At 41.4% G+C, this 12746-nt stretch overlaps 1 protein-coding gene across 1 annotated transcript in view; it reads right to left on the bottom strand.

The window, feature by feature from the left end:
• Positions 1-12117, bottom strand: part of ddx3xa (DEAD-box helicase 3 X-linked a) — a 46543-nt gene extending 34426 nt beyond the window's left edge. Inside the window, exons 1-3 of the mRNA XM_060833554.1 lie at positions 11723-12117; positions 6400-6460; positions 4274-4324 (exon numbers count right to left, since the gene is read on the bottom strand). Coding sequence (XP_060689537.1) covers positions 4274-4324; positions 6400-6460; positions 11723-11767 — 157 coding nt within the window. The 5' untranslated portion in view covers positions 11768-12117. The remainder of the gene's footprint in view (positions 1-4273; positions 4325-6399; positions 6461-11722) is intronic.
• Between the last annotated feature and the right edge of the window lie 629 nt (positions 12118-12746).

Below are 12746 nucleotides of genomic sequence, written 5' to 3'. Positions count from 1 at the left end.
AGGGAGAGAATAGGGCCCCTCAAAAGATCAGCAAGGCGGCCTATCTAGGGAGCCACAGAAAATAGGGGAGATACTAAATGAATATTTTGCAGGATTTGGAAGATATAGACTAGGGAAATAGATGGTGACATCTTGCAAAACACCCAGATTACAGGGGAGGAAGTGCTAGACATCTTGAAATGGTTAAAAGGTGGATAAATCCCCAGGACCTGATCAGGTGTACCCAAGAATTCTGGGGAAAGCTAGAGAAGTGATTGCTAGACCTCTTGCTGAGATATTTGTATCATCGATAGTCACAGGTGAGGTGCCGGAAGGCTGGAGATTGTCAAACATGGTGCCACTGTTTAAGAAGGGCAGTAAAGACAAGCCAGGGAACTGTAGACCAGTGAGCCTGACCTCAGTGGTGGGCAAGTTCTTGGAGGGAATCCTGAGAGGCAGGATATACATGTATTTGGAAAGGCAAGGACTGATTCGAGATAGTCAACATGGCTTTGTGCGTGGGAAATCATGTTTCACAAACTTGATTGAGTTTTTTGAAGTAGTAACAAAGAAGATTGATGAGGGCAGAGTAGATGTGATCTATATAGACTTCAGTAAGGCGTTCAACAAGGTTCTCCGTGGGAGACTGATTAGCAAGGTTAGATCTCATGGGATACAGGGAGAATTAGACATTTGGATACAGAACTGGATCAAAAAGGTAGAAGACATAGGGTGATGGTGGAGGGTTGTTTTTCAGACTAGAGGCCTGTGACCAGTGAAGTGCCACAAGGATCAGCGCTTGGTCCTCTACTTTGTCATTTACTAAATGATTTGGATGCAAGCATAAGAGGTACAGTTAGTGAGTTTGCAGATGACACCAAAATTGGAGGTGTATGGACAGCGAAGAGTGTTACCTCAGATTACAACAGTATCCAGACCAGATAGGCAAATGGGCGGAGTGGCAAATGGAGTTTAATTCAGATAAATGCGAGGTGCTGCATTTTAGGAAATCAAATCTTAGCAGGACTTATACACTTAATGGTAAGGTCCTACGGAGTGTTGCTGATCAAAGATCTTGGAGTGCAGGTTCATAGCTCCTTGAAAGTGGAGTCACAGGTAGATAGGATAGTGAAGGTGGCATTTGGTATGCTTTCCTTTATTGGAAAGAGTATTGAGTAGAGGGGTTGGGAGGTCATGTTGCAGCTGTACAGGACATTGGTTAGGTCACTGTCGGAATACTGCGTGCAATTTTGGACTCCTTCCTATTAGAAAGATGTTGTAAAACTTGAAATGGGTTCAGAAAAGATTTACAAGGATGTTGCCAAGGTTGGAGGATTTGAGGTTGAACAGGCTGGGGCTGTTTCCCCTGGACTGTCGGAAGCTGAGGGGTGACCTTGCAGAGGTTTACAAAATTGAGGGGCATGCATAGGATAAACAAAGTCTTTTCCCTGGGATTGGAGAGTCCAGAACTAGAGGGCATATGTTTAGGGTGAGGGGGAAAAAGATATAAAAGAGATCCAAGGGGCAACATTTTCACAGAGGGTGGTACGTTTATGGAAGGAGCTGCCAGAGGATGTGGTGGAGGCTGGTACAATTTCAACATTTAAGAGGCATTTGGACAGATATATGAATAGGAAGGGTCTGAGGGATATGGGCTAGGTTGGGTTGGGATATCTGGTCAGCATGGACAGGTTGGACCGAAGGGTCTATTTCCATGCTGTATATCTCTATGATTCTATGATTATCGGCCTTCCAGTCATCATTAACAGGTGACAATAGACTGTTTAACATTTAACTACCAAATAGAAAGCCACAAATTAAAATTAGATATATCTGCCTCAATACCAAAGCAAGATTTCATTAATTAGATCATGCCATTCAATAAAACAAAGCTTCTATACCGTAAATTAGTTATCAAACTTGCCATTAAAGAACGAGTACATGTTAAACCAATTTTCTGCCCTTTAAACAAAAAGTCACATTTTCCCATCTTTAGCTGCCAACTTTGTTCAGAGCTTGGGGTGGAGAATCAATAATCAGTTATCCCTTCAGGTCTAAAACACCGATGTAACAATATTGCTTAAGTGCATGGATTATAGTTTAAGATATCCATTACACTCACATTGACTCAAGTCCAGACTTGAACAGTATGCTGATTAAGACTCTTGGAATTACCCAAGACCAACTTTACAAGATCTACAGCATTTAAATACAATTTACTTCATTAGGTTTCCCTTGCAAGTTGCTGTCTTTTCTTGAAAAGAGAAGCCAACTACAGTTAACATGTGGTTATAGTATTTGAAATTAATCACTTCTTGATACTTACCAAATGCTGAACTGAAAATCAGTACCATTTACATGTGGCACCAGTGCCATCTTGAGCAGACAAAGAACTTCAAACTGCAATAAACAGTGTAGTGCAGTATATAGCTACAGTATATTTTAGTGCAGTAGGAACATAGTTCCATGATATTCCTACTGAAAAGTAAATACATTTGCCTTGTACAATTTGGTAGGAGCAAGTAATTTGACAAGAGATACTATTCAACACCATTTCTGTGCAAACGTACTTCAGCTGCCGATTCAAACTTCACCCATTCCCACCTTACAGATTAAAAATGGAATTCAAACAATGTCGCCCTTTGGGAAAGAGAGAAAAAAAAACTACAAAAGTCTAACACTCAGCCTTGGACATTCATATTCCAAAAGCACAGCAGGTTTTTAACATTGCTGCAAATATTAACTTGTAATTACCTCAGCCAGTTTAATAATGACAATAAGAACACCTGATACAAGTTTTAATTCTGTGTGATGGAGCGGTTCTTAAGCAGCAGTGAACCTTGACACTTTGAAGATTATGGAGTGCTGCTAGACACTTGCAGGAATTTCCAGGCCTGGATGAGATTGTATTAACAAATTCTAAAAATCGCTTATACTCGCAGACTTCAGACACAGGAGAAAATAGTTAAGACATTTTTACTATGCACATTTAAAAAGCAATGGCGATCAACCTCAAGACTTTTTTTTAAGATCTGAACTTTGCATAAACAATTACAATGTATACCCTTGTGCAACATGGCAGAAGCAGCCAACAGTAACCAAGGTCTGTTGAAAGCAACTAGCTGTAATGAGACACCTGCAGCAACTTAACATGCACAAAACATGTTCTTCTGCCAAATCATCGGACAATCAAACAGCAATAAAACAATGCTCTCAAGTGTATTGATGTGTTTCATTTTAAATTAAGCTTTTCAGCTGATTAAAGAACTTCTGAAGTTGACATACTGCAATGTCTTTTCTGGAGCCTAAACAGTAGAAGCAAACTTAGACAATTCTATTGATGATAAAGGAGATTGTTGACACCTACTAATAATCACAAGATCCTGCAGTCAAGCATGAAAGTGCTTATTTGTCAGTTCAAAACTGATTAGATTAGATTCCCTATAGTATGGAAACAGGCCCTTCAGCCCAACAAGTCCACACAGACCCTCCGAAGAGCCTCTCGCCCAGACCCATTTCCCTCTGAATGATGTACCTAACACTATGGGCAATTTAGCATGGCCAATTCGCCTGACCTGCACATCTGTGGACTGTGGGAGGAAACCCACGTAGGCAAAGGGAGTATGTGCAAACTCCACAGACAGTCACAAGGCTGGAATCGAACCTGGGACCGTCGCTGAGGCAGCATTGCTAACCACTGAGCCACTGTGTTGCCCCAATTTTATTCCAATTTGTAGAAGATTCAGTACAGTTTAGCCTGAAAACGGTCATGATCATACCAGATTATTAATTCTTCCTTCCCTAAATGAGTCTCCAGACCTAATCCGGAATGAGCCCTATTTCTGATCAATTTCATCAAACAGCTAGAATCTGAGACAAGCTTTGAAGAGGTGCCATGATAGAAAACCACAACAGTTGAAAAGTTAATTTTAATACTGACATAGCATGCAGATGAGTGCACAAGTGTTCATTCTAAAAAATGTTAGATTAGCTCAGATTATGTAAAAAAACTGGCAGCTTCACTTTATTAACTTTTCTTACAGCAATGAAAAAAAGAGTGAGGGAATCAAAGAAAAGCATCAGTAATATAGGAAGTACCATGCAGTCAAAAGCAAAATTGAGCATTTAGACCAAGGCTACAGATTTTGTAATCCATACTCCCAAACACACGCATACAATTTCCAATTGCAGCCTTCCACTTACTGGAATCAAATTTCCATTAGGACATAGAATGCAAACTCAATACAATTCAACTATCACTCACTTAAAGGAAGTACTTGTTATACTGACTTACCATTCTTGGATGCCTCTTTATTTCTTAGATGAGGAGGAATATAACGTCCTTCTACAAAGAAAGTAGAACTGTTAAGTCTACTTCCCCAAGTTAAAAATGGCCACTTACAAATTTAAACCATTTGACAAATCTTAAATTTTAATGTCTCACACCCATTTAAAAAGCAGTTGGCCCTTTAGAAATCATAAGCATCACACCTCAAGGCTTACGTTCTAGCCAATTTCTTATTCCATCAGCTGGCAAGGATAAAAATTCTAGTGGACATTAAGAGATGGGGAAACCTGGATTTTTTTTTTATTATTAATGTAATTAAATATATCCCAAGTTAGCAACAGCAATGGGAGCAAACAACCTTGATTTTTTTTAAAAAACAGTAGCTTAAGTCAAATTTGCATAGCATGTGCACACCTCCCACATCAGTATGTCATCCAAAAAGAAAAGGCTTTTTGATAGTTTGAATAATTGTCACTCAATACAAGTGAAATTAGGTGGACATTCAAGGTTTGAAGAAAGTGTAACAAGATATTTTACTGAAGGTGATGCATAACTATCTTAACTAATCTAAAAAAGGACTGGAGTGGACAGTTTAAAAAAAAAATCACACCACCACTTCATGAAGCAGCAGCACTTCAAAAACTAGTGTCCCCAAAATAAACCTGTTGAACTATAATTTTGTGTTGCAACATGATATTTTTAACTTGACAGTCTCCGATACCAGTACACTGTTATGACAACAGCCCTCAATTTTATAAACATGCAAAGGAGGCCTGTTGCAGAACAATGCATTTGCCCATATTACAATTGTGGATCTCATTCAAACAGGGTGAAACGGCATGTAACAAGTACAAATTAACAGGGTATAGTGTTTAAGAAAATCAGACTTCAATTTACTCAAAAGGTCCTTGCTGCTAATTTTTAATGTCTGATGGCGGAGATCTCATCGCAAGAGAATCTAAACTGAATGCAGTCTGGGGGTAGATGGGAAACTGATAAATACTGCAATCAGATCAACCATGATTTTATTCAATATAAAAAATTCAAAATAAAAAAAAACTTATTCTCCCAAGTTTTACATTCCTATAGACTCAAGATGGGGTTCAAACAGGGTTCTAGAACTGGAAACAGCTTTCCCAATTTCCTAGAAATGGATACTCCTTTCTTGTTTGTTATACTTTAGTTCAAAAATTTGTATACATGATGCCACAAGTGGAAAAAATAGCATTAGGGTAACAAGCTCCTTCACAGCTCCATGGTCCTATGATCCAAAATGAATCAGATTTCAGAATGTACAAGACTTCCCCACATCAGGCAAATTGAAAGAAACACTGAGGCATATTCCAACACCTGCAAAGATGCAAGCTTTGTGCAATTCTATTCTGCTTGCAGGAAGAACAAATTCAAGGATCATTTGCCTAAGCAAGTTCAAATCATCAATGTTTATTTTATCTGCACATATCCTAACTTACCATTCTATCACTTTAGGGTCTGAAACAGACAGCAGTCAAAGACATTCATCACAATTAGATTCAAACTTCCCACATCACAAACTGACAGGCCTACAGGTTTGTTTTCTCCCCCCGTCTTAAGGGGGCAACATAAGTGGCATTTTGAATTAGAAAAGTTTTAAGTTCAGATATTGGTTACAAGTGTCTAAATACGGAGATGCAGCTGCTTCAGGTCCCACATTCTTGGTTTTAAAAGATCTACAAATCCTAGAAATTTTTTCACTTTGTTTTAGGTTGCCTTGTACCACAGTCTAAAAATAGAAATATTTAAACAATCAACTTATTTACATTTTCAATTTAAAGCATGCAAGATCAATATCCAAATTTCTTTCCAGTTTATTTCATATTCCTTTGTCCTTTGGTCTACAACTAGTAAGCTAAAAAGTTAAGGGAACAAAATAATTTTGCTTTGTAGCAAACACCTCAACTGGTTAGCTTCACTCAGGTTCAACGTTTGAGTAATTCATGAAATTGAAAACATAACATTCTAATTCAGTACAAAAGGCAGACACAATGCCCTAGGTTTAAGCCTGTTCGCATGATGGATACATCATTCTGCCAGATTAATGTTTAGTAACAAATAACTGTACTCAATACAAAATGTGCAAAAGTGGTACTTACTGCCTGCCCCACCAGCACTCTGAGCATCACCTGCTGACGATGTCAAGTCTAGGCCAGCAAGCTGAGAAATACAAAGTAAAAGTAAACAAGTTGAAATGATTAACTGTACAGTCAGATTTTCAGTAAATGACTTCAACCAAGAATGCCCTGCAAGATTCAGATCCAGCCACATCATTCCATCTGCAAAATTAGCTGATTTTCCAACCATGTGGGCACAGACTAGCCTTAAAACACTACAGTACATATACTGTAGTTACATTTAGTATGGTTAGGGAAAGATTCCCAGGATTTGGATCCTGCAATAAACAGTTGCAAGTCAGAACAGCATGTGTCCTGTAAAGAAACATGCATGTGACAGTGCTCCAATGTTTCTACTGCATCTATGTAGGTTGTAGAAGCCAAGGGTTTACATCACACCTGACCTGTGCCATAGGTGGTAGACAGACTTTGAGGAGTCAACCTGTTCTTGCAACTACTGTATTTATATGGCTGGTCCAATTCAACTGGAATTGGTGAAACCTTGGAGATCGGTAGTGGGGGATTCAATAATAAATGTCATAGAACATAGCATTCTTTTGGTGATAATTAGAGTTGTAACAGTCCAAGCAGAAGGGCAGGACAACAGACATGTTCAGTATCAAAGGAGCATCAAGTGACTAAACAGTGGAAGACATCTGACTACATGCCAGGCTTTTCAAGGAGAAGGATATTTTCACAACACTCCATGAGTTACAATGGTGTAGCAGGACTGCAGAGATTAGAAGTCATCTAAAAAAAAAATGGATTAAGCTAGTGAGCCAACTACCTCTGCACAAAACCATGTTGTCTCCTACTAATTAGTCCATTTGCTTCTAAAAATTCATATAGACCTTGGAGACTCTTTCCAATAGTTTCCCTTACACTGACATAAGGCTGGTAGAAAGTGGGACTGCAGATGTTGGAGATCAGAATCATATGTGGCACTAAAAACAAGTCAGGCAGCATCCAAGGAGGAGAATCTACATTTCAGGCATCAGGACTTATGCCCAAAATAGATTCTCCTGCTCCTCAGATGCCACTTGACCTGCTGTGCTATTCCAGCACTGACACAAGGCACACAGGCCTGTAATTTCTAGATTACCCCACTACCCTTCTTAAACAATGGTACTACATTGGCTGTTCTACAGTATTCTGGGACCTCACCTGTAACTAAAGAGATGCAAAAGATGTCTGTCAACACTCCAGAAATTTGCTCTTTGCTTCCTTCAGTATTCTGGGATAGACCCCATCAGGACCCGAGGACTTATCTACCTTAATACTTTAAGGCACTCAGCACCTCTTCATTTGTAATAGCAACTTGGCTTGGAAATACAACACACCCTTCCCTTAGGACATCCTCCACCAATTCCTTCTCTTTTGTAAAGACTGAGAAGGTATTTGTTTAGGACTTCACCTACCTCTTCTGGCTCTTCAAAAACCCTTTGTCCTAGAGTCGGCCAATCTTTTCCTTATGTATCAAAAGCCTTGGGATTCTTAATTATGCTTGCTAATTACTTTTCATGAGCTTAATTCTTGTTTATGTTCTCTCCCTATATACTTAAAGGGCTCCCTCAGTTCCCATCTTCCTAGATCTTTTGTCTGCTTTTTTTTGATGAAGGTCATACTATCTCTGATCACCTAACTTGCCATACTTATCTTTCATTCTCACTGGAATATGCCATTCCTTGAACTCTTAACTGCCGCTTGAAATACTCCCACATGTCTGATAAGGATTTCCACCTCAAAAACTGCCTCTAATCAAAATTCTCCAGTTCCTGCCCAATATTCTTGTAGTTCACCTGCTGTTAACTCTACCCACGAGTATCTTAAAACTCAGTATTATGGTCACTACTCCCGAAATTCCCCACTAAAACTTTGCTTATCTGGCTGGGCTCATTTCCCACAACCAGGTCCAGTGTAACCCAATTCCTGGTTGGATTGTTTATGTACTGCGTAAACAAACCCTCCTGAAAATGGTCCCAACTACTCCCCCAAAATGCTCTTCACACCTCTGGAACAGGTACGACTTTAACCCAATACTTCTTGACTTGGGTAGATGCACGACTGTGCCACATGGTTTAAACCACAGGCATGTCTGCCTTAAGGAACTGACCATTAAATACAAGATAACCACACTATTGTAACCTTCATAGTTATCTTAAACAACCAAATCAAGTCAAAAAGAGAAAGGTTGTAGACCAAATCTCTCCATACAAAATGCTACAGTATTCATCTAGTGCAAGGCAAGTCCTCTGCTTATTGCAGGACCTCTGCTTGGACCTTGTTTCAGTCAACTAATTCAGGGCTTGTTCCTTTTTACAAAAACCACTAGGTTCATACTTCACCACTGACGTCTTTTAGGTTTCTCATTTTGATTGCCATTCTGTACAATGTGCTGAATACTGGGCCTATCAAGGCTACACAGACTTTATTTCCACACCCTCTTTATGGCATGGGTCAACTAGGCCTGAGGCATCATCTGCTCAGACCACCCTTAAACAATTTGCCATTACATTGCCTACAAGGCAATTTTACATAGAAGGAAAGTGTACTTTTTTAAAAAAAGAATCAGTGCCAATAAGATAAAGCCATTACACAAATTCAGAGGAATAATTTCCTTGGAGGAATGTTGCTTTCAGTTTTCCCGAAGGTTTTTTTAAAAAAAATAAAAAACCAAGCACATTTGAGTTGCCTCGGATCAAGTCAATGATGAACTGCTACATGAATAGCAATTACATTAAGATTATAAACGTGATCAGGATATCCTGTCCCTTGGTTTACCAATATATACACTAAGCTCTTTAGGAAAAGCTGGAATGTCCATTCTGGTATTATTTCATGGTGTTACTGTAACGAGCGATAGTCAAATGCAGAGGCCATCATGCATTCATTTATTGAAGACTTAAAACACTAATCCAATTCTGCAATAATTCAATTACCACCTAGAGAACATGAAACCCACAAGTAGTTTTTCAAACTGATTTCCTGATTCAGACTTGCTCATTAACAGTACCCTGTACCTGCATTAGGCAGTTGTCCGGCTTGTATACAAACCGGAATGCCCTGTAGAGGGCAGTGCTCGTTTGATGTTTTGGCGAAGGGAACTTGCAATGCAAAAGTCCATGACCAAAAAAAAGATGTTTGGCAAATAAACATTACCCATTAAAGTCATCTAATGGCCTACAGCTACCTTAACATTCGAGTGCATGAAACATGTGCCCTTTTTATATTCGAGCATCAAGTATTCATTGCACAATTTTACGTTGAATATCTCCGCCCCCAATGTAGTTGATTAAGTATTGGTCATTGATTTAACTGCGAAACGGAAGGTTTAATCTAGGGACACTCGTTATTTTGCAATCGCGCAGCGCTGCACCCACCCGGACCTCCCTTTTCTAATCCCATGCCCAAGGCCGTAAATAATAATGACTGCGAAGTGCCGAAGCTGTTCGGTATAAAAGATCGTCCATTTTCTTTTAAATCGTGACACGAGCGGACGATTGCACCAAATTCCTCGATGGGAAGCGATCTCGTTTCGTAAAGCGGTCGAACGTTGCTGAGCAAGCACTTTTCACATCTTGGTGCCAATTTTATTTTTGGGGGGGAAAAAAATAATTACCGCACAACACGGCAGTAGAAAATGGCACCGCACGTTCGTTACGCTTACAGGAAACTTAAAACCTTTTGTGACGAGCCTTCTCCACCCTTTCCAGTCACCCCCGTCAGACTTCAACACGCCCGTCTTCGTCAGAGAAATTAATCACCGGGATTTTAATATTTAACACCCCCCCTCCCTCTAATGTCCGCCCGGGACTCAAGACTTCTGCAATGGCCATGGACTGAGCACCGTTACCTTCAAAACAAAAAAAAAGGAGGTGAAAGACCGTTCCGAAACGGTTCATAATCTGAAACCTCCTTCAGCTTAAAAAAAGCTGCTGCGCCAGTCACAATGATGGCGCAGTTTCCTAGCGCACACAAGCCGAGTAAACAAGAGAGAGAGAGAGAGAGAGGCCAGCAGCCTACTCTCCATCTGTAACCTGTTCTCCGAGCAAGTAAAACATTTCACACGGCTGTACCAGTCTCTTCCGGTCGTATTCAACAACAAAAAAAACATGCCCAAAGTATGGACGGAACTAGTTCAGGAGTTAGGGAAACCCAATTTTTTTTAAGATCTGAAAACTTGTCGAGGCGGGACAGGGGCAGGACCAAGTCAGGCAGGCAGGCATTGAAAGCCAACACCGGGACTACGGTTGGGATCAGGAGTTTAATCACTATCTCCCAAAAAAAACAGGAGGATACAGCCATCCACATTTGTAGATGCGAGCGACGTGCCACTAAAACGATGGCGGTGTCAATTTGAAATTCTCGATGCCGAATGCCAAGTCAAAAAGACACTTTCTGAATCGATTAAAGTCTAAAAGTGAATGTATGATACAAATAGGCCAACGCTTCACTTCCCCCCGCCCCCACTCCATGCTCAAAATACCAACACTCGAGCTTGTTAAAAGTAGAGACGAAGTTGAGAGGAAATCACGCCATGACCGAGGCTTTAAATGACAACCGATGGGACTTGAAGAGGGGTAAACGCCGTTGTGAGACACACAGAGAGAGAAGGCAGGAGATTTTTAATCACTTTACTACTAAGGCCGCCATTACACATTTCGCTAGGTTTCCCTGCGCACATTTAAAACAAAAAAAAACCCACCCCCACCTCAAACTCCCCGCCGGGATAAACCCAAGAAGGGAAAAAAAATACCGTTTGTCGAAAGGAAAGAGTGCAGGAAGAAATGACCCCCTCCCCGGTGTTCCCGCCGCGGTGAAGGCAGACAAAGAACGTGGAGCCAGTTATTTCTCAGCCACATTGGGACCACCGCCGTCCACAGGAACCGAAATAGAGAGAGGGGGTGGGGGGGGGTGGGAGAGAGAGAGAGAGAGAGAATCCGACAGTCAGGATCACCCTCCACCTCCCCCCCCCCCCCCACGACAAGAAAAACCCTCAGACAAAAAAAGAAACTTTAAAAAAAAACCCAGACTCCTCCCCACCAGCTGCAGCCCCGGCGACTTCGAGGGAGACAAAAGCCGCCATTGTGGGCGAGTTCCCCCGCAACCCCCCTGGGGAGGAGGGGGGGAGGAGGGAGGGAGGGAGGGAGGGGGGGGGGGGGGAAGGGTGAGGGGGTAAAGAGAAGGAAGGAGGGGGTTAAAGAAAGCGCACCGACATCTCTCTCCCCCCCCCCCAAACACACACATCCATTAGAGAGAGAAAAAATCACAATTAAACAAGTCAGTGGAGTGGAGATCCACTCACCTGCTGATCTAGATCCAGTACATTTCCGATGGCCACATGACTCATAACTAAAAAATGAGTACAAAATTTCCGACTGAGGGGAAAAAAAAACCAAAAGAAAAAGTTCTCTCTCTTGAAAGGGGGGGAAATAAAAGGAGGACTGGGAACTATCCCCGGTGGGAAATCTTTCTTATCGTCTTCCGATTTGTTTATCCACTTATGAGAGAAGCAAACTATAGGAGACCCAGGTACGTAGAACCAGCCAACCGAGCCCTCGGTACCGGTGCCGCTTCTTGCCGATCCTCCGTTCGCTGTCGCACTCTCTCCCTCGTCCCTTCGTCTCTCGTTATCATCAATTCGCGCTGAGGCCGCCGGGAACCCAGACCGGCCACGTGACACAGCTCCCAACCAACCAGCAGGAGCGGCCGCACCAGTGCGCTCGAGACCTGGTTAAAGGACGCCGCCAGTATCGCGAGAGCCAGCTCTCTTCCCTGCCCCCGCACCCCATAAACTTTCCCTTCCCAATATCGCGAGGTTTGCACCGAGTTCCCTCGGCCTTGTGACAACTTGTGTCCGGTAGCGAACTTTTCAATCGCTCATTCTTGAGCTTGCGAAGGCCCCAGACTTCTCAGTGGCAATAGTACTTTGTTTACTCCTCCCTTCTTCCGAAAAATGTGTGTTACATAAACACCAAAATGCTGCTAATACTGAGTTCCAGATACATCTCAGGAGAGAAAATGAAAATTCCTTACTTTAAGATGTCAGCAGCATTTCGCTTCTGTGTCACCATCGTGTGAAGTGGTGTTGAAGCGAGTGAATTGTCTTGACTACTTTTGGATGCTAAGTAATCTTTCCCTAATTTGATTGTTTTAACAATGTATTACATTGTTTCTTCAATCAAAATCATCAATGGTTGAAAATGCTCATATTTCATCATAAAGGTATTTATAATTTACATAATTAGTGAGACTGGGATTACAATGAGACTGGCTCAGTAATGTGCCACTATAGTGATAAGCCATAACTGGATGGATCACATGCTTTG

This window comes from Hemiscyllium ocellatum, chromosome 12, assembly GCF_020745735.1.
Source record: "Hemiscyllium ocellatum isolate sHemOce1 chromosome 12, sHemOce1.pat.X.cur, whole genome shotgun sequence".
NCBI lineage: Eukaryota > Metazoa > Chordata > Chondrichthyes > Orectolobiformes > Hemiscylliidae > Hemiscyllium > Hemiscyllium ocellatum.
This window is presented reverse-complemented; position numbering and strand designations above follow the sequence as displayed.